The 27,189-nt window shown below is 34.2% G+C and overlaps 1 protein-coding gene across 1 annotated transcript in view; it reads left to right on the top strand.

Annotated features, from left to right (window-relative positions):
• The window catches only part of IL1RAPL1 (interleukin 1 receptor accessory protein like 1), a 687,913-nt gene that overhangs the window by 61,632 nt on the left and 599,092 nt on the right, over positions 1-27,189 (top strand). Inside the window, exon 3 of the mRNA XM_078146133.1 lies at positions 21,226-21,412. Coding sequence (XP_078002259.1) covers positions 21,226-21,412 — 187 coding nt within the window. The remainder of the gene's footprint in view (positions 1-21,225; positions 21,413-27,189) is intronic.

Below are 27,189 nucleotides of genomic sequence, written 5' to 3'. Positions count from 1 at the left end.
GAGAACAAGGAGCCAGAAATGGCACACTAGATAGAATTACATTGGGAATAAGGAAGACATGAGTTTGGATTCTTGCTAGTTGTGTGACGCTGGGCAAGTTACAACCTCTTTCAGCCTTGTTTTCCCCATTTGTAATTTGGGGATAATAATAATAATAATACCTACCTTAGATGATTGTAGTGAGGATCACATTGGATAACATATGTAAAACTCCATGCAAACATTAATGTGCTATGTAAATTATATTAGGATTATTGATAATGAATTATTTATAAAAGTGCTATGGTTAGATTTACACTTAAGGACAATCATTATCACAGCTCTGTGGAAGATACAAGATTTGTGACAGAAGTAGGAACCCATTATAACAGCATGTAGACGGATGTTGAATTACATATCTGAGAGTTGGAAAATATCTGGATAGACTACTGTTACATCTCATAATGTCAGATGTAAACTACTGAATTCAGGGTCTTTCATCAAGTTATTATATCCCTAATTAGCTTATTATTTATTTATCTGGGATCTAAAATTGTGGTAGGTAAAGGATAGGAAGATAGCACTTTTCACTAATTTTCAAAGACTGTAAGTTTAGATTGATGCCGTTTTCCTCCTCAAATTTCTTATCATCTGCTAATAGATGTTTTGTTGAATTTGTTTTATTTTTACTGAATTTATGAATTTACTTGTGAAGAGTAATTTAAGGGGAAAAATTCCTATTATACTCATCTAATCTTTTGCCATAGGGATTAGTCTAGAATCGATGAAGGGAGTTAGAGGCATAGTCTGTCTTTCAGTTAGAAAGATTTTGTTTCTTATAACATCTACGGTAAAAATTTGAAGAATATGCTTTAAATCACACAACTCAAAAGTGAGTCATACTCTATAATCAAACTCAGTAAGTTCTGAGGCAAAGAGAAATTCACTTTTTAAAGGTATAAGTGATGATCCAAGCACTATTTATTTTGAATTACAATCATGGAAAAGATTGTAATCACCAAGTCTGATGACAGGAGGATAGCCTACATCTTGGAGGGCAGAATTAAAATTTTAATTTATAATATTGTTAGTAGAATTTTATAATAAATTCCTACCCTGATAATATCTTTGTCCCTTATCTATTTCTAGTCAACACAATTTTTTTAAATCATGTTTTCTTTAGTGTGTGAGAATGATCACATTCCTACTCTTCTAGCTAAGGATTTTACTAGTTTTTTTCAAGTGATCATTCTATGTGCCAGTTACATCAATTAAAAGTCATAAATGCAGTCCTATACTTATAACAAGGAAATAAACTCCTTCACTGGAACAAATCACAGAAACATTTTCTTAATTACATTTTCAAAAGCCATGTAACAGCTATTTAAACTAAACTTTTTATATATTCACATTTGTTTATTCCATCCATTGCCTTTTGTGAAATGTGCCCCAGTTGCCCTCTATTTCCCTCACTTTTCATCTAGTGGAAATGGAAACAATTTCAACCCAGTATCAATGTTTTCTCACACATGATAGTAAATAATTAATTAATTTAATTTGGATTCAACAAAAAATTATTAAGTAATTAAGCATACTGTGAGGCATGGTGATAGGTACTGGGGTGGACAGAGCTCAAGCGAGGATGTCTGCCCTCATGGAGTTTGTGATTATATGAAGAGAAGGAAGTGATGAATAAATCATGAGTCATGCCATTGATTATCATATAAAATAAATATATTCATTTTTCTTAACACTTTAATGAATTTTAGACTTTTTTTCAATATTTAAAATGATTGACTCTGAAAAACAAAGAAACAAACAAACCTTAAGAGCCGCAGATGTTTGCACCTCAGTTCCCTGACTGGAATTGAGTGGGTTGGACCAGATTAGAAATTCTTAGTCTTTTCTAACATTGGATCCACTTTTTTTATGTAATTTTTTGGGGGGGCTAGGCAATGGGGTTAAGTGAGTTGCCCAGGGTCACACAGCTAGTAATTGTTATGTGTCTGAGGTCAGATTTGAACTCAGGACCTCCTGAATCCAGGGCAGTGCTCTGTCCACTATGCCACCTAGCTGCCCCATTGGATCCATTTTTAAGATTAAAAAAAAACACAGAAAACATCAAAATAGGCACTGTTTTCTATTGATTGAAAAAAATATATGACAAAAATGCAGTATGACTAGTAATAAATTTGTATTTATTTTTCACAATAGCTTAATGGCAACACACATTTGAGAAAATAATTTAGTTGGGAAGCATTTTATTTCCTCAGTCCATAGATGGTATTTCTATTCATTGTAGAGTCACACTAAACTAACAGTCTAAATAATGATCAAAACCACAATGTCACACATATGGATTTGAAGACCACTTTCAATATTTTTTATACTAACATGAGATGCTCAGATTACAAATTATGAACCTCTGAAATGGATGCCCTAAAGACTATTCCACTTCTTTCATTATATTACTCTATGATTAGAACATTTTACAATGAGGGGAGAGACACGACATGAATATTTCCATGGATTATTTGCAGCAGAATTAAATGGGACATAATTTCTTTTCATTTATAGTTATCTTTTACAATTTTCATGTATGGGTTGATTGTGAAACATAGAACCAAAATTATGTGAGCCATCTGGTTTTGCTTTCCTCATTCCCTTATAGAAGTGAAACACTCAAAGGATTTTTTCATAGAGTAATGGCATCACAAAGGTAGAAGTAACCCAGGAATTCAATGTCTCTTCCAAGCTAAAGTTCTTAAAGGTTTAAAGAATAAAGTTTAAAATAACTTGGAATTTTTTAAATTAGAAAATAATCACCCAGAAAATTTGTCACTAAAGGGAAAAGAAGTATAGATATTTCTTCTCCTGTTCCTCCATTCATTTGCATATGCATCTATCTGTCTATCTATCTATCTATCTATCTATCTATCTATCTATCTATCTATCCATCCACCTGTTATCTACCTAGATGACACAGAATCACAAAATATGAGAGTTAGAAGATACCTCAGCAGCCAACTAGTCCAATTCCAATGTGTAGCAATGCTTACTATAATACACCGGGTTGACCACTACTTGAAGGCTTCTAGAGAAGAGGACTCTGTAACTTCTCTATAGAGCCCATTATATTTCAGAGCATTTTTAATTGTCAGGAAGTTTTTCCACCTAATTTTTTAAACTTAAATAACTGTATTTATACCTGTATAAATACATGCACTGTAAATGTGTACATTTACAGACATATGGATATGGAATATTTGTGGCATATTCATAAACACATATGCACATTTATATGATAATACATTTAATTATAAATAGAATCTACAGTCTTTAATGTTATATACATATTAATTAAAGCACCTTATTTTTTTGCCATTTTCCAAGAAAGCTATTTGTATCTTATGTGTCTGGTAGAATCCGGTGTGGCACTGAATTTATTTGTAAATAACATGATTGATTTGGGTTAATAACTTTTCATATCATATCACCAAACAATGATTTTTAAATATATTGCTTATGTGGTACTAATTATTTTGCAAACAATTCTAGGTACTAACACACCTACTCTATTGAGAGATTAGAGAAATGTTCCTTCATCCCAAGCCCACAGTCTGTACATAATAGCTATTTTTTTCTGATCAGCCAAAAATAAGGATTTCAATAGACTGCAAAGGTGAAATATATATCTTGTGCTTTAATAGATGGATGAAAAGATGGTTTGTCTGTGATGAAAGAATGTAGAATCAAGGAATTATGAGGGAATATGGATTGCTTCAATTTCAGATAGATTGTAAAATGTAATTACTAATAAGTTATTGCTCCTTTGGCTCCTATTATCCTTTCTATTAGGAACAAAACTAGCAAAAGATAGCTATATCCCCCAAAAGTAACTTGGAAAGGAGAGATGAAAGAACTACTTGTCTATGTTTTCTCCCTCTTCCCACTCCTTTCCACCCCTTTCTTTTTTCTTCTTTCTTTCACTTTCTCTTCTTCCTTCTTTTCCCTCTCTAGAGTTCCTGTATAGAAAGAAAAGCTGCATGGTACAGTGAAAAGAATACTTAACTGGACTGTGGAAGGGGAATTAAAATTATTTTACTTGTGCCCAAGGACAGAACTGAGGCTATAGTTGAGAATTGCTGAGACAGGTTACTTTGATTGAAAAGTTAAAGAAAAAAACCCACAAAAGTGAAAGAAAGGCAGAAAGACAGAAAGAAAGGCAGAAAGACAGGATAGAAAGAAAGACAGAAGGAAAGAAAGAAAGAAAGAAAGAAAGAAAGAAAGAAAGAAAGAAAGAAAGAAAGAAAGAAAGAAAGAAAGAAAGAAAGAAAGAAAGAAAGAAAGAGAGAAAGAGAGAAAGACAGATGGAAGGAAGGAAAGAAGGAAGGAAGGAAGGAAGGAAAGAAGGAAGGAAAAAAGAAAGAAAAAAGAAGGAAAGAAAAAAGTAAAAGGAAGGAAAGAAGGAAAGGAGGGAAGGAGGGAGGAAGGGGGGAGGGAAAGAAAATAGAAAAAGAGAAAAGGAGAGAGAAGTAAGAAATAAAATGCTCCTTGCTAGGATTTCTCCATTTCTGCAGAGAAGAATTTATGGCATCCAAGAGAAACAATTCCTAAGAGCTTTTGCAATGTGTATTTTCTCTCTTATTGCCATTTTCTTTGTAAACAAAATAACTACTGACCATTTAAAAAGAAATGACTAGTAACACTCTATTCCCCACCTGCCTTCACCACAAGACACATAGACATAGAGTGAAAGCATATGAAAAGTACTTCTCTCCGCCCCCCAAAAAAAACCAATGTGACTCTCAAAACACAGTCTCCTAGAGGAATAGATTCTGTCATGATATCTGTAGAATACAATGGAAATTTTGAGATAGAAAGGACCAAGGAAATTATTTAATAGAGACTGTCCTTCTATATATGGTGAAACTAATGTCCAAGGAATATGTGGCTCAATTACAAAACTTTTTAGTAGTTGATTTGATTTTAAATGACTCATATTAGCACAGCTAGGTGGCACAGTGGATAGAGCACTAGCCCTGGAGTCAGGAGGACCTGAGTTCAAATCTTGCATCAGACACATAATACTTCCTAGCTGTGTGACTCTGGGCAAGTCACTTAACCCCAATTGCCTCATTAAAAATACATAAATAAATGCCTCATATATAGTAGGCATTTACAACAGTATTATTAATGGCAGTCAAATTAGTTGGCAAGGCCTTAAACCAAACAATCATGTATTACTGTGTATGTATGTGTATATACTAAAATGCGCACCTAGATGACTCAGTGGATAAAGCCTAGAGTAAGGAAGACCCAAGTTCAAATCTGACTTCAGACATATAATAGCTATGTGACCCTGGGTAAGTCATTTAACTTCTTTTTGCCTTGATCCGCTGGAGACAAAAATGACAGACCAGTGTCTTTGCCAAAAACAAAAACCAAACCAAAACAAAACCAAAAACAAAAAACTCTGGGACAGTATGGTCCATGAAGCCATCAAGAGTTAGTCACAACTTAACAAGAGTAACAACAATTAACTAATATATATGTTAATTATGTATGTATATACACACATATATATGTATCATATTTAATCTCTTCAGGATGCAGTGTTTTAATTTATATAATTTATCCACCAAATGTGGTTTGTTAAAATTGCATTTGAGGAAATATAAAGGAAAATTATTTTTAAAGTGGCAACTATGAAAATTTACTGTGTAATTCATGTAGAGATGTACAGCAAAATATGATAATATTTGGAGAGAGAAATATCATGTAGATTTTGAAACCAATTTGTGAAAATCTTGTATAATTTTTAAAAGATTATTATATGAGGCTAATAGTTATAATCTTTCAGTCTTCGGAGAATTTTTTCTCCTCAGCTAATATGGTACTGGAATTTTTTTTCTGAGAGAAGGAAAAAGCAAAATTATGACTAGAAAGTGTGTGATGTATATAATAAGGGAGTTTTTGATCTCTTGGGTAAATAGTTTTCTGCATGAACAGTATATGAGATATAGTAATGTAGCAATAAGAAAGTTATATTGACATAGGAAGGTTTATAGTCTCTGGAATAATTTTTCCTTCCCTCTTCATATGAGAAATCACTGCTTTTTATCAGGTTCACCCTCATAAAGCTACTGAAATTTATAAAACACAAACAAACAACAAGAAAACATATCTGGTCCATGTACACAGTTGTTGACAATTACTAAACATTTTCTATCAACTTTTAGTTTGCCCTTCTTCCATCTGGAACCAAAAGAAAAAAATCAGCAGAAGTAATGAAAAGTTGGAAACTCACTTTTTATAACTTTGTTGTTGTTGTTGTTATTCAGTAATTTTTCAGTCATGTCTGACTCTTCCTGACCTCATTTTTTTTTTTTGGCAAAGATATTGAAGTGATCTGCCATTCTTTCTCCAGCTCATTTTGCAGAGGGAAAACAGAATTAAGTGACTTGCCCAGGGTCACACAGCTAGTAAGTGTCAAGTGTTTAGTCTGAGGCCAGGTTTGAACTCAGGTCCTCCTGACTTCAGGGCTGGTGCTCTATCCATCACACCACCTAGCTGCCCCCTATGGATTCCTATTTTTAGCCAGTCATGAAATATCACAAATAATGATCTAGCTCCTCGGATATTTTTTTTTAGAAGTTTATTAAATAGCACTAAAACCTTTGGATTACCTGATGAAGTATTTATTGACTCATAATAAACACTGGATGCATTGTGAATAGAAAGGTTTATGAAAACAACATGATACTTTGAATGAATGTAATATCAGGCAAACTTACATATGTAATAGAGAATAGCTCATTAAGGTATCTCCTTATTCTATTATTTAAGTTTAACTTCATTACTCTTCTACTAAACATTCTCCCCTTAGAAAGGAAACAACTTTCAGACTGCAGGATAGGCAATTCCCTTCCCACTGGACTTAAGTTATTCAAACAATTCATAATTCGAAAAAAAAAAAGAACAATACTCCTATCTTCTGGTTCGCCAAATTGATGGTCCTTTACTAATTCTCCAGCTGTGAGGAGCACAAGAACAATACTCTTCCCTCTTCAAGATTCCCTCTGCCAAGAAATTTCTCTTCCCTGGATTGATGGCCAAATCCTCAAACTATGGAACATGCACTTATAAATGGTACAACCCTTAAATGGTTGTAAGCAGAAGTAAGCAATTTTGCTTCTCTAGTTAGAAGGCTATGTTTTGGATCATGTAACAAAGAACTATCCCAAACACCCAATTCTCCAGCTAGGTAACAAGAGTTCAGGAATCACGCTGCCCAAGATCACCCTGTTTGGAGCACATGGCATAGTGAATGAACATTCTTTGTATTACTTCACATTGTTCCATCACTGTCCTGAAGGCTACTGTCTCTTGATTGGGAAAATTCACTGCCAGGTCTCTGGTCTATGACATGCTTAGAAATGAGAAGAAAAGAAAAAGTAAAGCAGAAGACAGCCAGGAAATAGAGGCACAAAAAGTTCTTTCTTTGGACACCCAGGGAAGTATATTAAACTCAATATGTGCTTCTGTTGAAAGTCAATCATTTGTAGTTTCAGATGGAGGTCAGGGATGGGAATGAGAGTGATGCTGCATCTTTTTGATGTATTGAGGTGTCCAAAATTGTATATTACACATATGACAAAGCTGCTTCGTGTTGCAACTAAAATGTGTTCATGTAATTTGTACATTTGATTTGAGTGCATTCCATGTAATTATTCATTTATGGGAAATGATATCTGATTTTTGGCTAGAAAGGTGGTGGTTGCTTCCTTGGTAATTGCTCTGCAATTTGGAAGCACACTTAATCACAATGGCATAATTGCATAGGTTAATACCTTAGCTTGGACTAGGTAAAAAGCCCATTTTTAGTAGAAGTTCATCTAAATTTGATTTTCATAAGTGTTCTCAGGGGGCACTTAGGTAAAAAAAATTATGGCAAAAAGAGTAATGCATTTCACAGGTAACTAAAATTACATATGAGAGAAATTAAAATGATACTTTCAATTTTCTGTTAGTAGACTCCACCTTCCACTTCAAGATGCTCGAGAAAAGTTACACATCTGCATTTAACAACCTTATTCACCCAGGTCTAGAGTTGTGACTAATGCACTTTGTAAACCTTAAATAATATACAAATGTTAGTTGTCATTAATATCAAGTGTTTTAACATAAGAAACGTAGACATATATTAGGGAAATGACATTCAAGAAAAGCATTAATATCTGGTTTGTTACTTTGCCCTAAGGACTGTGATATTTTGCCATCTGACTAGCCAGCTGAATTTTTCCATATCTGTTGTCTCCCTTATTAGAATGTGAGCTTCTTGAAATCAGTCATTCTTAGTATTTCTATTTGTATCCCTAGGGTTGTACACATAGTAAGTGTTTAATTAACACTTTATTCATTTATTATTGATGAATTATCCTCTTCTCTTAGTATACTTATATGCAATATTGAGAAATAGAAATTTTATAAATGTTTGTGAACATGAAAATGTGTCATTGCTACATTTGTCTCCAGAGGAATGAGCTTCAATGAAGAAGTTTGGAAAGAGAAGGTAGACAAAGTACATAGTAGTAACAAAAATGCTCATTTATTATTTTTATTATTATTTCTTGTGCTCACCTTGTAGGTAGTATGTTAAACTCAAGTCTTGTTATAAGAGATTTTTATTACAATAATTAATGTCATTAATATTAAAATTAATATAACTAAAATAATATTAAAATAACATCAAGCCCTCAACAGAAAAAAAAAATAAGATACAACGAATATGTATTTTAAACTTACAAACCAGCCTCTTAATAGAGATATCACACATGATAACCTTATTATTTAAAGAATATCCAGTGAATATACATGATAGAAGTGCCAGTTCTCCACTGACGAGGACAAACAAGAAATTGAGGTGGCTATATGGATTCACCTTAGAAGTTACTTCTGAATTATATACATTAACTTTTTGCTCTACATTTCCACGGGAGATCTTATAACAAAATTCATTAGATTTTACAGTGGAGAGTCAGGGCCTTCTCTGGCATATACTCTCTGGAGATTTTTCACAGTACCCAATTATTTCCTTCTACAAACTACAAAAATTGGCCCACTTACTTCCTACTTCCTACTCTTCCAACCAGTTTATCTCCTTCTTTGACCTAATGAAAAATGAGTAGTTCTAAAAACAATGAGGCTTTCTATACAGAGCCTTCAAGATTTTCTAGGGATTTTGTCTGCTAGTACTATGGAAAAAACTCATTAAAATTGTTTTTAAAGGTTCCTGTCTTTCCCTTTACTTAATTTAAACTTTTGTCAAATAGAGTAAAATATGAATGTAAAGGTAGGGACTGTTACCTTTTTTTGGGGGGGGCTGTTTATTTCCAATGCTTATTATACTGCTTTGCTCATAGTAGGCACTTAAAAAGTATATGTGGATTTGGTGGGGGAGGGGGAGATGGATTCCTCTTCTCATATCCTCATATTTTTCAAGAGGATGATATTAATGAATACAAATACTCAAAAGTTTAACGCAGAATGCAAGTTTGAAAAAAATGTTCTGTAAATTTATTATATTTTTTACAATTATCAAAACACTTTTTTTCTGTATGTGAGAATTCTGTACTGTCAGTTTTTAAAGGAAAATAAATAAGGAATGAATAGTTTAGTATCTTTCACCACCAATGTTTCTATAGCTTACATTTAAGTTCAAAATTTTGATAACCTAAAGGTAGCAATTGCATTTCAATTTTGTTTGTGTTTACCCAGAGCATTTTATGATTAGTAAAATTATCATTGTAGCTTTGAAATACAGAAAATGAAAAGCTCTGGACCCTTTGGCCATTGTTATTCCCATGAAATGTTTGCCTTAGCAAAACAACTTCAAATTAAATTATTAATGCCTTGACCATTTTTTTCTTGAAGAAAGTAAAAGTCAATCAGATTTATTGCTGTCTTTTAGACTTAGACATTTTAAAATTTAACAATGTAGCTGAACTGGTATTCAAAATGCAATAGAAAGTATTGAAAGCACACATGTACCTGTCTATAAACAAACATTTTATATGAATAAAAAAAACACACAAGAAAATTCTGGGTTGTATTTTTTAAAATTTGTTTTTATTTAATATACAGGAATTAGAGAATTATATTAATGGGAAAACATTGCATGTAATTATAGTTAATTTGATGTGTGTAATTAAATAATGATAGTGAATTTGTTTGTTCATTTATTTATTTGTTTATTTTGCATTTAATTTTAGATTGCCAAGAAGAGGCAAGGCAGTTCTTTTAACTCTTTCTCTTACTTCAAGGAACTCTTTCTCTAGTTCTGTTGTGAGCTAAATATCCATTCTGAGAATTTGCTCATAAGATGAGATTCTAAAAGCTCATTAAATTAAGCAGTTTTATAATTATGCTAAGTGGGATAGGAAAGGATTCCAATTGATCTGTAAGTCATACCAATTTAGCAGTTGACACTTTAGAAAATTTTGTCATCACAGCTGGAGAAGTTATTCAAAGGTAGATTTGCTATTTTAGGATTTCAATCAAAATACTTTTATTGAGTGTCTATTGTATTAATTATTGAATGCATTTCCTGCAGAAATAGCTACTTTTAAAATCCATCTTACTCTCCACTAATGACAATCATCATTTCCCTGAAAGTAAGTAGCTCTTATCATACCATTCTCCTGTGCAAAAACAATCTATGATGGCTTACTATTGTTAATAACAATGAACTCTTAACTTTTTTGGCCCTGATATATCTGAGTCATCTTTGCATCCTCAATATTTACCATTGTCTCTTGTACATTTTGGAGGAAAACTAATGCAGTGATTTCATTGATATAGGAACTCTCAGTGTGAAAACTTGCTCTAGCAAAGTGGGTCAGTTTTTTTGTTTCGTTTTTAAAGAACATGTTTCCCAAATATATGAATGTTTGCTTATTTATAAAGTTTCCACATATGCTATTATTATTGTTGTATACTGTTTTCAGTCATATCTAACTCTTCACGACCCCATTTGGGGTTTTCTTGTCAGAGATACTGGAGTAGTTGGCCATTTCCCTCTCCAGCTCATACTAAAGATGAGAAAACTTAGGCAAAAAGAGTTAAGTGATTTGTCTATGGTCATAGCTATTAAGTATCTGATGCCTGATTGGAACTCAGGAAGATGAATCTTCCTGATTCCAGGCCTGGCCCTTTGTCCACTGTGCTATCTAGCCACTCAAATTCATTATATCCCCAGGTACTTAAAGAAGATGCCAATGTGATTGCTGAGCTACTATCAGTATTGTTTGGAAGATCATAAAAAATGGACAAATGTCACAAGTTTAGAGAAGGACAAATGCCCCACTTTTTAAGAAAGAGAGAACAGAATATACAAACTCTAGGCTAATGAATGAGATTTTGATTCCTATGAAAATTTCTAGAATGGAATATTAAATACATGGCTGGTGAAAGGGGGAAAAGAGAGGAGAAGAGAGGGAAAGGGAGGGGAGAGGAAGAAAGAGGAAAGGAGAAAAAGAGTTATAGTGCAGACTGGAACTGGCCAATTGGGTACCTAGTGAGCAGCTCAAACAACTAACAGGGTGTGGTTTGTCCTTCATTCTTGAAGCAAGACTATCATGAAAAGGAAGGATTAGATTTCTCCTGTTTAGCCTCAGGGAGCAGAACAAGAAGCAATGGACAGAAGTTGCAAAGAGGTTCAATAGTAACATAGAGGGGCTGTTGATTCCCCCTCTTTGGAGGCTTTATAACAGAGCCCACTTATCAGATATGTTATGATAATGGGGTTGGATTAAATGTGAACTGAGATCCTTTCCAATGCCCAATTTCTTTGATTCTGATTTCAACTTCATGAGGAATCCTTGAATATAGAAATCTTCTCTTTATGCAGGTCAGCAACTACTTGGTAATTTATAGTTCTAGAGAGAGATATGGACATTCTTATGTTTAAGTAACTTGCCAAGTCAGCCTGTACGTTGTGAAAGCAAGATTTGAACCCAGGTCTTTCTGTCTTTATCTCATAAGTGACAATTTCTATCTAGACTTAGCCTATCCATATGATAAAATTTATTATATAATGATACTATGAGGGAATAATAACAATAAAAATAATAAAATAGCTAACATCTATGCAGTACTTTCAAGTTTGCAGAACACCTTACAAACAAGACCTAATTTTATTCTTAAAATCACACTGGAAAGTAGTTGTTACTATTGTACCCATTCTGCAGATAAGGAAACTAAAGCAGAAAGAATTTAAGTGACTTGCCAAGGGTCGCTCATCTAGTAAGTATCTGAGACCATATTTAAACTTAAGTCTTCCCCACTGTAGGTCTAATGTTTTAGTCACTGTGCCACGCTGTCCTTTTATGGTTGCAAAGTATTTTAAATATGCTATCTTATTTAATCCTCACAACTCTTTGAGGTTTGCCTTTAATAACATCATTTTAGGTCTTTCCATATAGTGGCCTGATATAGAGTAATATGAAAACATAATATGTGAGATAATAGATTAAGAGATAGAAAGATTCATGGCAATGCAAATCTTTTATTTTGCAGATGAGGAAACTTAGGTTCATTGAGGTTGAATGACTGGTTCCATGTTTACTGCGCAGGTACTAAGCATATGAGGCATTATCTGAACAGAAGTCCTCTGATTTCAACATCAGTACTCTTTCCACTAAAGTATGTTGCCTAAGATTTGATGTATAATATTATTATCCATGTTTTCACAAGGCAAGTCTTAATGATATTTTATCGTAACTTATCTCATGATGGAGCATTTATCAATTTCCTCCTTTGAAACATCTTCCCTTCCCCACTTCCTTTTTATACTACCCAAATTTCTACTCCTGCATTTATAATATAATAATGACAATAACCAAAGCTAATATTTACATAGCATTTAAAATTTTACACAGCAGTTCATATATATTTTCTCATTTGATTCTCATTGATTAGGGTAGGATAAATGTAAAGATTAATTCCAAAATTCTAATATAACTCTTGATTTCAACATTTAATACTCTGCTTTCAAAGTGTCAGGATACTGAGAATCCCAAGGAAAAGCCTAATGATGTATACAAACAACTTTACTTTCTTCTTAAATGCGTGTTTCTTTTCATGTTTGTTTCATGTATGCTCAATATTGAAGGCATTTTTAAAGAGAGATTAAATATATTTTTACTCAGGTATATTTTCATTATCCATGAAACTTGCATTCCCTATTTCTCCTGTTTCCCTTCAATTAGATTAAAGAACATAGTACAAGCTATGCATTCAGCTTATCCCTGTCTCTTCAGAGGTCCATTATACACTTAACTTCTCTTAGAAACCTAATAAAAATGTGCTAGGAGCTGAAGGAATTGTTGCATTTAATTTTACTTTTAGTTCAAACTCCTTTAGTCATGGCTCTATCACTTTGTATTGGCCATAGTAATTTGAATTTAAATGATTTTGCATATCTGAATAGATATCTACCATTTAAAAATATAAATTATGTTTATTTTAATTAAAACAATAGTGTGGACAAAGATTCCTGTAAAATAATGATTATTTGTTGGCATGCCACTTTATAGGATTTCCTTTTTAGATTAAGATTTATAAACATTTTGAGTCATCTCTTATTTTTAATAACTGTTTTTCATAATAATAAATTAACCTCAAATATAGTTATCACAAAAATCAACAGCCATCATTTCTATAAGCCATCTTTCAGTTATTTGTGTGTGAGTTGTCTGTATTGTGGAATTACCTGTTTCTGTTAGAAGTTACTTAAACCAGTGATGTGAAACTCAAATAGAAACAAGGGCCAGTAGAACAAGGATCCCTGAAGGAAGCATATTAACTTACAAAGCAATATATTGTCATCATATGTGTTTTCTTGTATTTTATTTGTTTTGCTAAATATTTCCCAACTGCATTTTAATCTGGTTCCCCATAGGGGACCCTTGCAGACATGTTGTTCATGTTCTTGACATCTCTGACAGTCTGTTATGTTCATATGTCAACCAATCTACCACGGGAGAGAAATGTCACCTAAGGTGCTTTTCTATCTTCATGTTGAATTTGCCATCTTTTTCCTTTATGTGAAACAATCCTCCTACTTCACTGGTATTGGAAAAGAAGAGCTCATTACATTTATTAAGAACTATGGATATAAAAACCAAAAATGAAACATTTCCAAACTTTAGAAAGCTATATTTTATGGGAAGAGAGGTTTCCTTTAAGATCCAAATAATGTCTCATCTTCTACAGGAGACCTTTCCCAACCCCTCTTAATCCCAGTGTCTTCTCACATTTAATTATTTCCTATTTATCCTGTATATATCTTGTATGCACCTATTAATTTATTAGTGTTCTCACCCATTAGATTGTAAATTCCTTGAAGACAAGGACTCTCTTTTGCCTTTTTGTATCATCAGTATTTAACACAGTATCTGAACCTTAGTAGGCATTTAACAAATATTATTGACTAATTGACTGACATGTTTAGTATATTTATAATTGAGTGCAGAATATAGACATAACATTCATTTCAGGAGGGAGGGCACTAGCAGCTCTGAAAAGGAACCAGAAAGTGTGCATGTTTAAGGCACTGCTTCATTTGAGTCTTAAAGTACACAAGGGGTTCTAAGAGATGTCAGCATGGAGGGAGTGCATTTAAGTCATGAGGATAGTGAATGAAAAAGCACAAAGATGAAAGATGGAGTATTAAGGAGAGCACTAAGGTCAGTGTAGCAGGAAAGTTAGATTGGGATCAGGTTGTGAAGATCTTCAAATGTTAAACAAAGGCATTTGATACGGAGCCACCCAAGGTCAATGGATGGAAGAGTGTCATGTAGTGCCATCTACATTTAAGGTAAATGACTTGAAATTTTTTTTGGCCAATTCTATTTTTTTAAACTTTTCTTTAATCAATCAATTAATTAATTAATTAAATTTAGTTTTCAGTATTCACTTCCACAAGATTTTGAGTTCCAAATTTTCTCCACATCTCATCCCTCCCCCACCCCAAGATAGTATGCATTTTGAATACCCCTCCCCCTACTCTGCCTTCCATCTCCTCCCCCCATTTCTCTTATCCATTCCCTTCTATTTTCCTCTAGGGCAGGATAGATTTTTATACTCCATTGCCTGTGCATCTTATTTCCCAGTTGCATGTGAAAAAAGAAATTACATTTATTTTTAAAACTTTGGTTTCCAAATTTTCTCCCTTCCTCCTTACCCACCCACCCTTATTAAGAAAGCAAGTAACTTGATACAGGTTATACACATGTAGTCATGCAAAACACTCCCATAGTAGTCATGTTGAGAAAAACTAACTATATTTCCCATCATCCTGTCCCACCCCCCCATTTATTCTATTCTCTCTTTTGACCCTAACCCTCCTCAGAAGTGTTTCCTTCTGATTACCCCCTCCCCCAATCTTTTCTCCCCTGTATCATCTCCTTGCTCTCTTATCTCCTTCCCCATCCCATTTTCCTATAGGGTAAGATAGTTTTCCATACCTAATTGAGTGTATATGGTGTACCCTCCTTAAGCCAAATCCAATGAGAATAAGATTCACTCATTCCCTCTCACCTTTCCCCACTTCCCCTCCACTATAAAAGCCTTTTCTTGTCTTTTTTATGTGAGATAATTTACCCCATTCTACCTCTCCCTTTCTCCTTCTCCCAGTATAATCCTCTCTCAATTCTTAATTTTATTCTCCAGATATTACCCCTTCATCTTCAACTCACCCTGTGCCCTCTATCTATCTCTCTATCTATCTATCTATCATGTATCTATCTATCTATCTATCTATCTATCTATCTATCTATCTATCTATCCATGTCTATAGACATATAATTTTTTCCCTCCAACTACTCTAATGTTGAAAAACATCTCATAAGTTACAAATATCATCTTTCCATGTAGGAATGTAAACAGTTCAATCTTAGTAAGTCTCTTATGATTTCTGTTTCCTGTTTACCTGTTCATACGTCTCTTGAGTCTTGTATTTGTAAGCCAAAATTTCTATTCAGCTCTGGTTTTTTCATCAAGAATGATTGAAAGTCCTCTATTTAACTGAATCCATTTTTCCCCTGAAGGATTATACTCAGTTTTGTTGGGTAGGTGGTTCTTGGCTGAAATCCTATCTCCTTTGCCTTCTGGAATATTCTATTGCAAGCCCTCTGGTCCCTTAATGTAGAAGCTGCTAAATCTTGTATGATCCTGATTGTATTTCCACAATACTTGAATTGTTTCTTTCTGGCTGCTTGCAATATTCTCTCCTTGATCTAGGAACTCTGGAATTTGACTACAATATTCCTGGGAGTTTTCTTTTAGGGATCTCTTTCAGGAGGTGATTGGTGGATTCTTTCAATTTCTATGTTACCCTCTGGTACTAGAATATCAGGGCAGTTTTCCTTGATAATTTCTTGAAAGATGATGTCTAAGCTCTTTTTTTGTTCATGGATTTCAGAGAGTCAAACAACTTTTAAATTATGTCTCGGATCTATTTTCCAGGTCAGTTGTTTTTCTAATGAGATATTTCACATTGTCTCCTATTTTTTCTTTTCTTTTTGGTTTTGTTTTACAATATCTTGATTTCTTATAAAGTCACTAGCTTCCATTTGCTCCATTCAAATTTTTAAGAAACTATTTTCTGTTTTTTTAAATTAACTTATTTTGAACTATCAACAATCACTTCCATAAGCTTTTTAGTTTTAAATTTTTCCCTCTCTCTCCCGACCTCCCTCTCCAAGACAGTGCACAATGTGATATAGGCTATACATATACATTCCTATTAAACATATTTTCACATTACTGATGTTGTAAGTAAGAATTAGAACCAATAGGAAACAAAACACAATAGAAGAAAAAAAAAAGCAAATAGTACGCTTTGATCTGCATTCAAACTCCATAGTTATTTCTTTGGATGTAGATAGCATTTTCCATCATGAGGCCTTTGGAAATGTCTTAGATCCTTGTATTGCTGAGAAGCGTTAAGTCTATCAATATTAGTCATCGCATAATGGGGCTATTGCTGTGTACAACATTCTCTTGGTTCTGCTCACTTCGCTCAGCATCACACCATACAATTCTTTCCAGGTTTTTCTGAAGTCAGCCTATTCATCATTTCTTACAGCACAATAGTATTCTATCACATTCATATCCCACAACTTCTTCAGCCATTCCCCAATTGATGGGCATCCTCTCAATTTCTAATTCCTTGCCACCAAAAAAGAGCTGCTATAAATATTTTTGTACATGTGTGTCCTTTTCCCATTTATATGATCTCTTTGGGAGGAAGTATTTTCTTCAGTGAGCTTTTGGACTTCCTTTTCCATCTGGCCAATTCTGCTTTTTAAAGCACTGTTCTCCTTGTTGGTGTTTTGGACACTTCTTTTGCCATTTGGATAAGGCTAGTTTTAAGGTGTCATTTTCTTCAGTATTTTTGGGGTCTCCTTTAGCAAGCTGTTGACTTGTTTTTCATGATTTTCTTACATCATTTTCATTTCTCTTCCCAGCTTTTCCTCTACTTCTCTTACTTGCTTCTCAAAATACTTTTTGAGCTCTTCCGTGGCCTGGGACTGATTCATATTTTACTTGGAGGCTTTGGATATAGGAGCTTTGACTTTGTTGTCTTCTTCTGATTGTATGCTTGGATCTTCTTTGTCACCAAAGTAAGATTCTATGGTTTGACTCATTGTGTGCTGCTTGCTCATGATCCTAGCCAATTACTTGAGTTTTAAACTCTTTGTTAAAGTAGGGGTTTCTTTCCAGTGTGGAGAATGTACTGTCCCAAGCTTTGGGGGTTTTCTGCAGCTGTTTTCAGAGATACTTGTAGGGACCTGTAAATTTTCAGTTCTTCCAAGGTGGTATGATAAGGACAGAGGTGTTTACTCCTTTCCTGACCTGTGTTCTGGTCTATGAGTGACCACAAGCACTATTTTCTGCCTTGGAACCATGAGGAGGGTTTTCTCTATACTGCCACCACAAGCTTCACCATTCCAGTGCTCCTCCTTGCCCCAGGACCACCACCCAGAACTGTAACCCAGATCCAAGCCCGGGCAAGCAAGAGAATCCTGCCTCAGCACCAGCAAAGAGATTCCTGCAATCCCTTTCTAATCAGCCACTTGGTTCCCCCTCCATCTGTGTTCCTAAAGCTTCAGAAACAGCCACAGCCCAAGGGCTGGGCTGGGACTGAGGCTTAGACCAAGCTTCTCCCACCACAGTCACAGACCTTTCCTACTGACCTTCTAAGCTGTCTTTGTCATTTGTGGGCTGAGAAGTCTGGAAACTGCCATAGCTGCCTGTGATTCAGTCCTCTGAGGCCTGCTCCAGGTTTGCTGAGACCTCATCTTTGCTTGTGTGCCCACACTAAACTGTAGTCCTCTGCTAGCCTGGTGCAATAGACCTTTCTAACCAACCACCCAGGTTGTATTGGGCTGGAAATTTGTTTCACTCTGTCTTTTTGTGGGTTCTGCTGCTCTAGAATTTGTTTAGAGCTATTTTTTATAGGTATTTGGAGGGCTTTGAGGGAGAGTGCATCTTTGCTCTGCTCCTGACTTTTGCAAATTTGAGGAGCCTTGAGTGAATAATTAGGAGTCTATTGCAATAATAACTCATAAAAGCATTGATGGTATAATATTCTCTTTATCCCTTCAAACCCATTGCTTTATGGACAATCAGTAAATGTTATTGATTATTATGTTTATGTGTTCCAAACACATTAAGCACTTAATCAGTGGGTCAAATAAACAAATGATGATGACTGACAAAGAAGATGCTACCTTGTACCTTGAGGAAAACTCATTCCTTTCCTTTAGACATTGTCATGCCTTAATGTGCATTGTCACAATGTATTAGCAATCACAGGAAAGATTTTGCTGCTTTTTAGCATTTACTCTAAGATTCCTGAAAATATCTACTCCAGAATCAGATATGCATCAATTTTCAAAAGATCATTCTCTGTTTCTCTGCTCTTCTTAGTGAAAAAGGATGCTAGTGCTCTTTGGGTATTGTTGTATTTTTAGCTTTTTAATCATCTCCTGATAAAGAGGAACAGTAAACAAGTATTAAGGTGTCCATAGTAACTTGAAAAAGGTGCTATCCTGGAGAGACAGAGACTCAGCACATCAGTCAACAGTTTGTAATCATCAATTTCCTCACTGAGCTGGAAACTAAAAACAATGAAAGACAGAATGCTTTAGAACTCTCTGTAGGAAGTATTTTCTACAGATTAGGGTTTAGATCCATTTATGGGGTGGGTGGAGGAAGGAGATTTCTACATTCATCTGTGCTTCTTAATGTTAGACATTTTCTCCTACTCATATAGACAACCTTATAAGAGCCATTATGACATATCTTGTATTTCACCCTAGCTTAAAGAACAGGAGAAATGAACAGATCATCAACATGATGTTATCTAAGCTATGTTTTGGCCAAATGAGCATGAAATTTTGCACATATAGACTTGGTTAGTCATAAATTACAAGGTCTGAGTGAAAGAAAAATGCACAGAATAGGAAATTGAATTTAAGAGCCTATTATGGATTGATTAGGACAGAAGTCTCTACATTACATATTTATGAATACAGTGCGATCTTAACCCCTCATCATTTTATTTGAAAGACTATTTAAAGTTAATATGGTCTGATTTCTCCTGGATTACAAAGTTTTCTTTGATCATTAGAGTATTTATTCATAAAGAACGTTATGAAGCCATCTGGGAATAAAATGTTCTCATTTGATCAATGAATAGAATTGAAACTATCAATGAACAAAATCTACATGTCCTCAGTCTTAATAAAATAAATATGCTTCATTAGGGAAACAAAAATGGAATGGTATTGAGAATATAGATAAAATATGTATGTATATTAAAAGATGCTATCAAGTGATTGTATGGCATGAAGATAAAATTGCCTGGTCAAATGGCAAACCAAGGGATGAAAGATACACAGGCAGAATGTGTTACTAGTGCCCTTCAAGTATAGGGAAGAAGACATCCAGCACAAAGGTGGTTGTACCTTCCCCATCTAAGCTCTCCCACTACCTCCCCCAAATGCATTCTGATGAACATTTCAGAGATTTTGGACAAGATTAATAATTGGCGTGAATGGCTGGATGCATTATGATCTGCATTGCTGTAGGATACTCCTAGATGTATGTGATCATTTGTCCATTTAAGATAGAATAATAACTACAAAGATGAGAAGGATTAGATGGTGAAAAAGATGATGAAGATAATGGGCAAGTAGGTGGCAAAATACATAGAGTGCTGGGCCTGGAGTCTAGTGGACCTGGGTTCAAATCTGGCCTCAGACAGTCATTGATCCTGTTTGACTCCATTTCCCCATCTGTAAAATGAGCTGTAGAAGGAAATGGCAAACCACTCCATTATCTTTGATGAGAAAATCCCAGATAGGGATCACGATGAGTTGAACACAACTTGAAAAACACATAAACAACAATAGATGATGATAGTAATAATAATAAACTAAAAGTATGCAACATTTTACAATTTATGAATCATATGATGTATCACATGAATAGGTAAGAAAACTCAGATATGTTCCCTTATGATTCAATCTGATATTTTAAAATATTTTGTCAAAATATTAAAATATATTACATTTCATTTTAAACATTTCAAAAGATTTTACTTATCCCCTATGTAATATAACAATACATATTTTTCAATACTTATGTCAGTAACCATTTACCCCCCTTACAGGAACAAACATTGGTAATGGCAGAATTTTTAAAAAGACATTTAATAGTGTCTACTATTATAATTTGTATATGAATATGCTTAATAAATCTTCATACTTAATGAACAAATGAAGAAATAATGTAAGATAATTCAAGTTAGCGTAAAATGTGTACAATATGACATTGTATTTTGTTTTTGCCTCGAATTCTACTTTGTCAAACTGATGACAGTTTTGGAAAGATAATGGACTTGTATTCAGATGATATAGTTTCAAGATCTATCCTTTCCTCTTACTGGCTTTTCAACTTTATGGAAGTCACTTAGCTTTTCTAAATCTTAGCTTTTGTCATTTGGGAAGATAATAACACCCATAGTTTTTCCCTCCTCACAGGGTTATTGTTAGGACTGTGGGCATAAAGAAGGTGGAAGTCCTTTGACAAATTGTGGAGCTCTATACAAGTATAAGGCATTACTATTTTTTTTTCACCTTGCACCACCATTTGTTTTCTGATGTGTTTCAGAAATTCCACGTATTGTATGAAAGTGTCCATTTCACTGACTGTGGGTGAAAATGACACTGGACTCTGCTACAATTCAAAGATGAAGTACTTTGAAAAAGCTGAGCTTAGCAAAAGTAAGGAAATCTCATGCCGGGACATAGAGGATTTTCTAATACCATACAGAGAGCCTGAAATCCTGTGGTATAAGGTAAGGAACAGAGAGGGTGGGGTCCTTATAATGAATTATTGTAAAATCTTATAATAAATTATTGTATCTTGTTATAAATTATAATGAATTATATAATAAATTCTAATAAATCTTATAATAAATTATTGTTGGGTTCAGAAGTATTTTTGATATTGTAAACTATTTAAAGGGACATAGTACAGTTTAGCTCCTATTCTCTTGAGAACGTGTTGTTTCAATTATTATAGGACTTCTTGTTGCTTTGAAAGGATTTAGTCAGTTTGGTTAGCTATAGGGAAGAATGAACTGGATGAAACCGAGTGTTAGCTTTCTTTTTTGAGATGATTGTTATGATTCCTTTTTAGCCTCTGTTGATTTGGTCAGAAGTGGAAAAAAAATCATCTGTATACATTTTTACCCTAGTGGGTTGTACAATAAAAGAGGAACCCTAAAATGAGAATAGCAACAATTGACCAGAAACTCTCCAATATAATTGTATGATCACTTCCATTGGCTCTTTTTCCATCATGAATCTTATTATTTCTAGTTTTCTGAACTTCTAACTGAAAAAAATGGGAGAAAAAAAAACAAAAAAACTTTTGACAAACTCCATGGAATTTATATAATTGCATTTGAATATAGTTGTTTCTTCAAAACTCAAAAATAATTTTCATAGTTGAAAATAAAAATCTTACCCCTATTTTCCCTATATGTAATTGGAACCTGGTACCAATGAAAGACCCAAACTTTCTTTAAGGTTATAGAATTATAATATATTCATTAGCTTGTTTATGCAATAAAAATTCTACTTATTGAATATAAATAGAGAACAGTAAAGTTTTCATGTAAAAAATCACTGTGGAATGCTTTATCTGTGGCTATATAATGTCTGGAAACTACAGATGCTCTCTGGAAGTAGGATATTGGACCTATGAGTAAGTTTTAACCATATGCTCTAATATATTCCCTACATGGCCAACTGGACAAAAATAGCAAGCCAAAATTATCTTACAATTATCCAATGTTCTGGTCCAAATCTTTGCTTGATTTTGGAAGGTAATATCATTATCAACCTTATGCGTTCTAGAGTCATCATTCAGAATTTCTGTAACACACATTAAAGTACTGAATTGACTTCTATTCTTTTTACTTCAGGTCAGAAATTGATCAGTAGTGCATTTCAGATGCACTAGGTAACTGCTTCCTCTCTAGTTTACGTTGCCCCCCACTTTTTATTATTGTATTATTTTAAAGCCTGGGTCATATTTCACAGAAGTCCTAGCTTCTTTTTTTCATTGTTACATTGCTACCACCTATTATAGTCCCTGGTATATGGAAGGTTTTAATAATTATTCATTCACCTCAGTGGCTTTTCCAAACTTTTTGATCCCTTCTCTGATCTCATACACCTCTCTTCTATTCCCCCATACCTTCTCAGATGAGTACTTTGCTTCAGATTTCATGGGGAAAAAAAAAATTAAAGCTATTTACCCAGAGCTCCCTCTTCTCCCCTCCTCCTCATCTCATATCACTCAGATGCCTTTTGGCAAATCTCCTTCACCCATGTTTATATGAAGAGGTGACTGTTTTTCTTTGCCATGGATAACTCCTCTATATGCACAAGTGAACACATTCCATGCTGGCTTCTCCAGCAAAGTTTCCTCTGACACTTTTCTACTTTCACATTCATCTTCACTTTCTCCCTCTCTGCTGGCTATTCCATTAATGTCCTCAAATATGCCCATGTGTTCCCCATTTAAAAAAAAACATACTCACTTTACCTGCCCATGCCCACTAGCTATTGTCTTTTGTCTCTCCTCCTTTTATAGGCAGCCACCTTGAGAAGAGTATAATAGCTGCCTTCAATTCCTTTCTTCTCTCTGTTTTCTGAAACTCTGCAGTCAGGCTTCTCATTTCATCATTCAACTGATACTATTCTCTCTAAAGTTATTAACAATCTCATAATTGCCAAGTCTAACCTTTTCTCATTACTCATCATCTTTGATCTATCTGCAGCCTCTGAGACTGTCAGTTAACCTCTTCTCCATGACTACTGGCTTCTGTCTAGGTTTTCATGACACTGATCACTCCAGGTTCTCCTCCTGCCTTGTACTAACCATGACAGTCCCCCAAAGCTCTGCTCTGGCCACTTTTCTGTCCTCTCTATGTACATTTGGCTTGCTGATTTCATTATATCCCATTGTTTCATTTATCATTTCTATTCAGATGACTCTCAGGTCAGCTTGATCGGCCCTAACCTCTCTCCCAACCTCCAGGTCACATTTCTAACAGCTTTCAAGCATCTCAATCTGGTTATAACAGATGTACTGAGTATAGACATATCAAACTTAATATTGCCAAAAATAAAATTATTATCTCCTTTCTCCCCTCTGAAAACTCTCTCCTTTTCATAAGTTCCCTAATATTATTGAAGGTACTGCCCTTCCCAGTCATCAGGTTCACAACCCAAATGTCATCCTTGATTTCTCACTCTCTCTAATACCTTGCATACCATATCCATCAAATCTTTTCATTTCTATCTTTATAACATCTGGCAAAAACTCCCCTCTTCTCTCCTGTGATGCTGCAGCCATCCTAATGTATGCTCTCAGCAATTCATATTTGGACAGTTACAATCACTTGTTGGTTGGTCTGTCTACCTCAAATCACAACACTCCAATCCATTTTCTGTATAGCTGTCAAAGGGCTCTTCCAAAGATGCAAATCTGATGGTATCAATACCCTATTTAATTAACTACAATGGCTCTCTATTACTTCTAGGATTAAATATAGAATACCCTGTTGAACTTTCCAAGCCCTGCATGATCTGGCCCCTTCCTCCTTTTCCAGTTTTCTTATACCTTACTACTCTCCCCTGTAACCCAGTGACACTGGTCTTCTTGCTGTTCCTCAAAATCACACTCTATCTCCTGACTCTTAGCATTTCCCTTGGCTGTCCCCCATGCTTGCAAAATTTTTCCCTCCACCTCTTTACCTCCATGCATCATGGGGTCCCTTTAAGTCCTAGGTAAAGTTATATTATGCATAGGAAGATTTTCCCAGTCCTTCTAAATTTTGATGACTTCCCACTGAAATTACTCCAGTTTATTCTAATATGTACCTTGTTCATACATAATTTTTTTTGCATGTTTTCTCCCTTATTACACTATAAGTTCTTTCAGAGCAGGATCTGTTTTTTCCCCTTCTCTTTGTATCTTTATTTAGCATAGTACCTGACAAATAGTAGGTGCTTAATATTAACTGAAAAATTCATTTTAAAATTTTATTTTCTTTTAATTATTTTTTAATTTATTTTGTCAAATATTTCCCAATTTCATGTAAAAATTTTAACACAATTTAAAAAAAAATGTTAGATCTAAATTCTTTCTCTCCTGCCTCTCTCCCTCCTTTGAGATGGCAATTTTATATCAACTATATATGTGAAATCATGCAAAATATATTTCATGTTAACTGTGTTTCAAAAGAAAACACAAGAAAAATAAAACAAAAGCAAAGAAAGTTTAAAAAAAACCATGCTTCTATATGTTCAGAGTTCAGCAGTTCTCTTTGTTTAGGTTAATGATGGCTCCATTAGCATTGTCTTAGAGTATGGTCTTGATCAGTGTATCTAAGTCTTTCTTGGTTGATCATCCTTACAATATTGTTAACTGTTTATAGTTTTCTCCCAGCTCTGCTCACTTAACTTTGTATGAGTTTATGTAAGTCTTTTCAGGTTTTTCTGAGACTTGTCTGCTCATCATTTCTTATAGCACAATAGTGTTCCCTCACAATCATTATACCACAGCTCATTCAGCCATTCCCTAGGTTATGGTAGTACTGTCAATTTCTAATTTTTTGTCACCACATAAACATTTGCTATAAATATGTTTTTGCACAAGCAGATCACTTTCTTTTTTTTCTTTGATCTATTTGGGAACCAGATTTAGTAGGCATTGCTGGGTTAAAGGATGTGCAAAGTTTTATAGCCCTTTGGACCTAGTCCCACATTATTTTCCAGAATGGTTGGACTAGTTCACGACTCCACCAGCAGTGAATTAGTGTCCCAATTTTTCCATATCCCCTTTTTCCTTTTGTGTCATGCTAGCCAATTTAATAGGTGTGAGATGGTATCTCAGAGTTACATTAATTGGAATTTCTCTAATAAGTAATGATTTAGAGAGTTTTTATGTGACTATTGATAACTTTGATAACTTTGATAACTTTGATTTCTTCTTCTGAAAACTGCCTGTTCATATCCTTTGACCAGCTACCAACTGGAGAATGGATCTTATTTTTATGAATTTATCTCAGTTATCTATACATTTAAGAAATGACATCTTTTCCAGAGAAACTTGTTATAAAATTTCCCCCACCCTTTCCTATTTTCCTTTGAATTTTGGCTAAATTAGATTTTTTTGTGCAAAAGCTTTTAAATTTATATAATGAAAATAACCCATTTTAATTCCCATAATGCCTTCTATCTATTCTTTGGTCAAATTTTTTTTCCTTATCCATAGATCTGATTGGTGCATTTTTTTCGATGTTTTCTTTCTTTACTTATGATATCACCATTTCTGCCTAAATCATTAATCCATTTTGACCTGTCAATCAGACGGAGTCAACAGAGGAGGTCAGAGACAGGAGAGTCAGTATTCAAACAGAAGTTTAATTTCAAAGAGAGGAAATGGCTTGCAAACAAAGTCACATGTACAGGAGATCCAGACCCCCCCCTCCCCAAAGTGTGTGTGTTGGGACCCTGCCCTACTGTGTCTAGGCTGGGCTTGTTGGTGCTTGCCCAAGCTCAGGAAAGGTGAGAGCAAAGGATTGTTTCTATGCCAAGTACTGTGCACAGTTTGCTTGCTGGGTCTTAGCTCCAGGAAAAAAAAGGGGGTGTCTCTTAATATCTTGACAGACCTTATCTTGTTATACAGTGTGAATTGTTAGTCCATGCCTTGTTTCTGCCAAACTACTTTCCAGTTTCCCCAGCAATTTTTGTCAAATGGTGAATTCTTATCCCCAAAGCTTGGATCTTTGGTTTTATTAATCACTACATTTCTATTATCATTTATTACTGTATATTATGTAACTAAGCTAGTCCACTGACCCACCACTCTATTTCTTATGCAATGCCACATTGTTTTCATGATTACCACTTTGTAATGTAGTTTGAAATCAGGTATTGCTAAATCACCTTTCTTAAACTTTTTTAAAAAAATTTGATTCCTTTGATATTCTTGACACTGTTCTTCCAGATTAATTTTGTTAGTTTTTTTTTCTGGTTCTATAAAACAATTCTTTGGTAATTTGATTGTATGGCACTGAATAAGTAAATTAATTTTGGTAGAATTGCCATTTTTATCATATTGGCTTGGCCTGCCCATGAGCAATGGATATTTTTCCAGTGATTTATATCTACATTATTTGTGTGAAAAGTGTTTTCTAATTGGGTTCATATAATCTCTGGGTTTGTCCTAACAGGCAGAAGTCCAAGTCGTTTATATTGTCTGTACTTATTTTAAGTGGACTTTCTCCTTCTATGTTGCTGTGGGATTTTTTGGGTAGCATATAGAAATTCTGTTGATATACAAGAATTTATTTTAATATAGTACAACTTTACTGAAGTTATTATTCCAAGTTTTTTGTTCATTATCAAGGTTTTTTTTAAAGTATTTCATCATATCATTTCCAAAGAATTATAGTTTTATTTCCTCACTGCCTATTTTTATTCCTTCAATTTCATTTTTTTTCTTTTCTTATTGTTATAGCTAGGAATTCTAGTATAATATTGAATAATAGTG

Source organism: Phascolarctos cinereus, unplaced genomic scaffold (assembly GCF_003287225.1).
Source record: "Phascolarctos cinereus isolate Bilbo 61053 unplaced genomic scaffold, phaCin_HiC Scaffold_726;HRSCAF=1367, whole genome shotgun sequence".
NCBI classification, from domain to species: domain Eukaryota; kingdom Metazoa; phylum Chordata; class Mammalia; order Diprotodontia; family Phascolarctidae; genus Phascolarctos; species Phascolarctos cinereus.
This window is presented reverse-complemented; position numbering and strand designations above follow the sequence as displayed.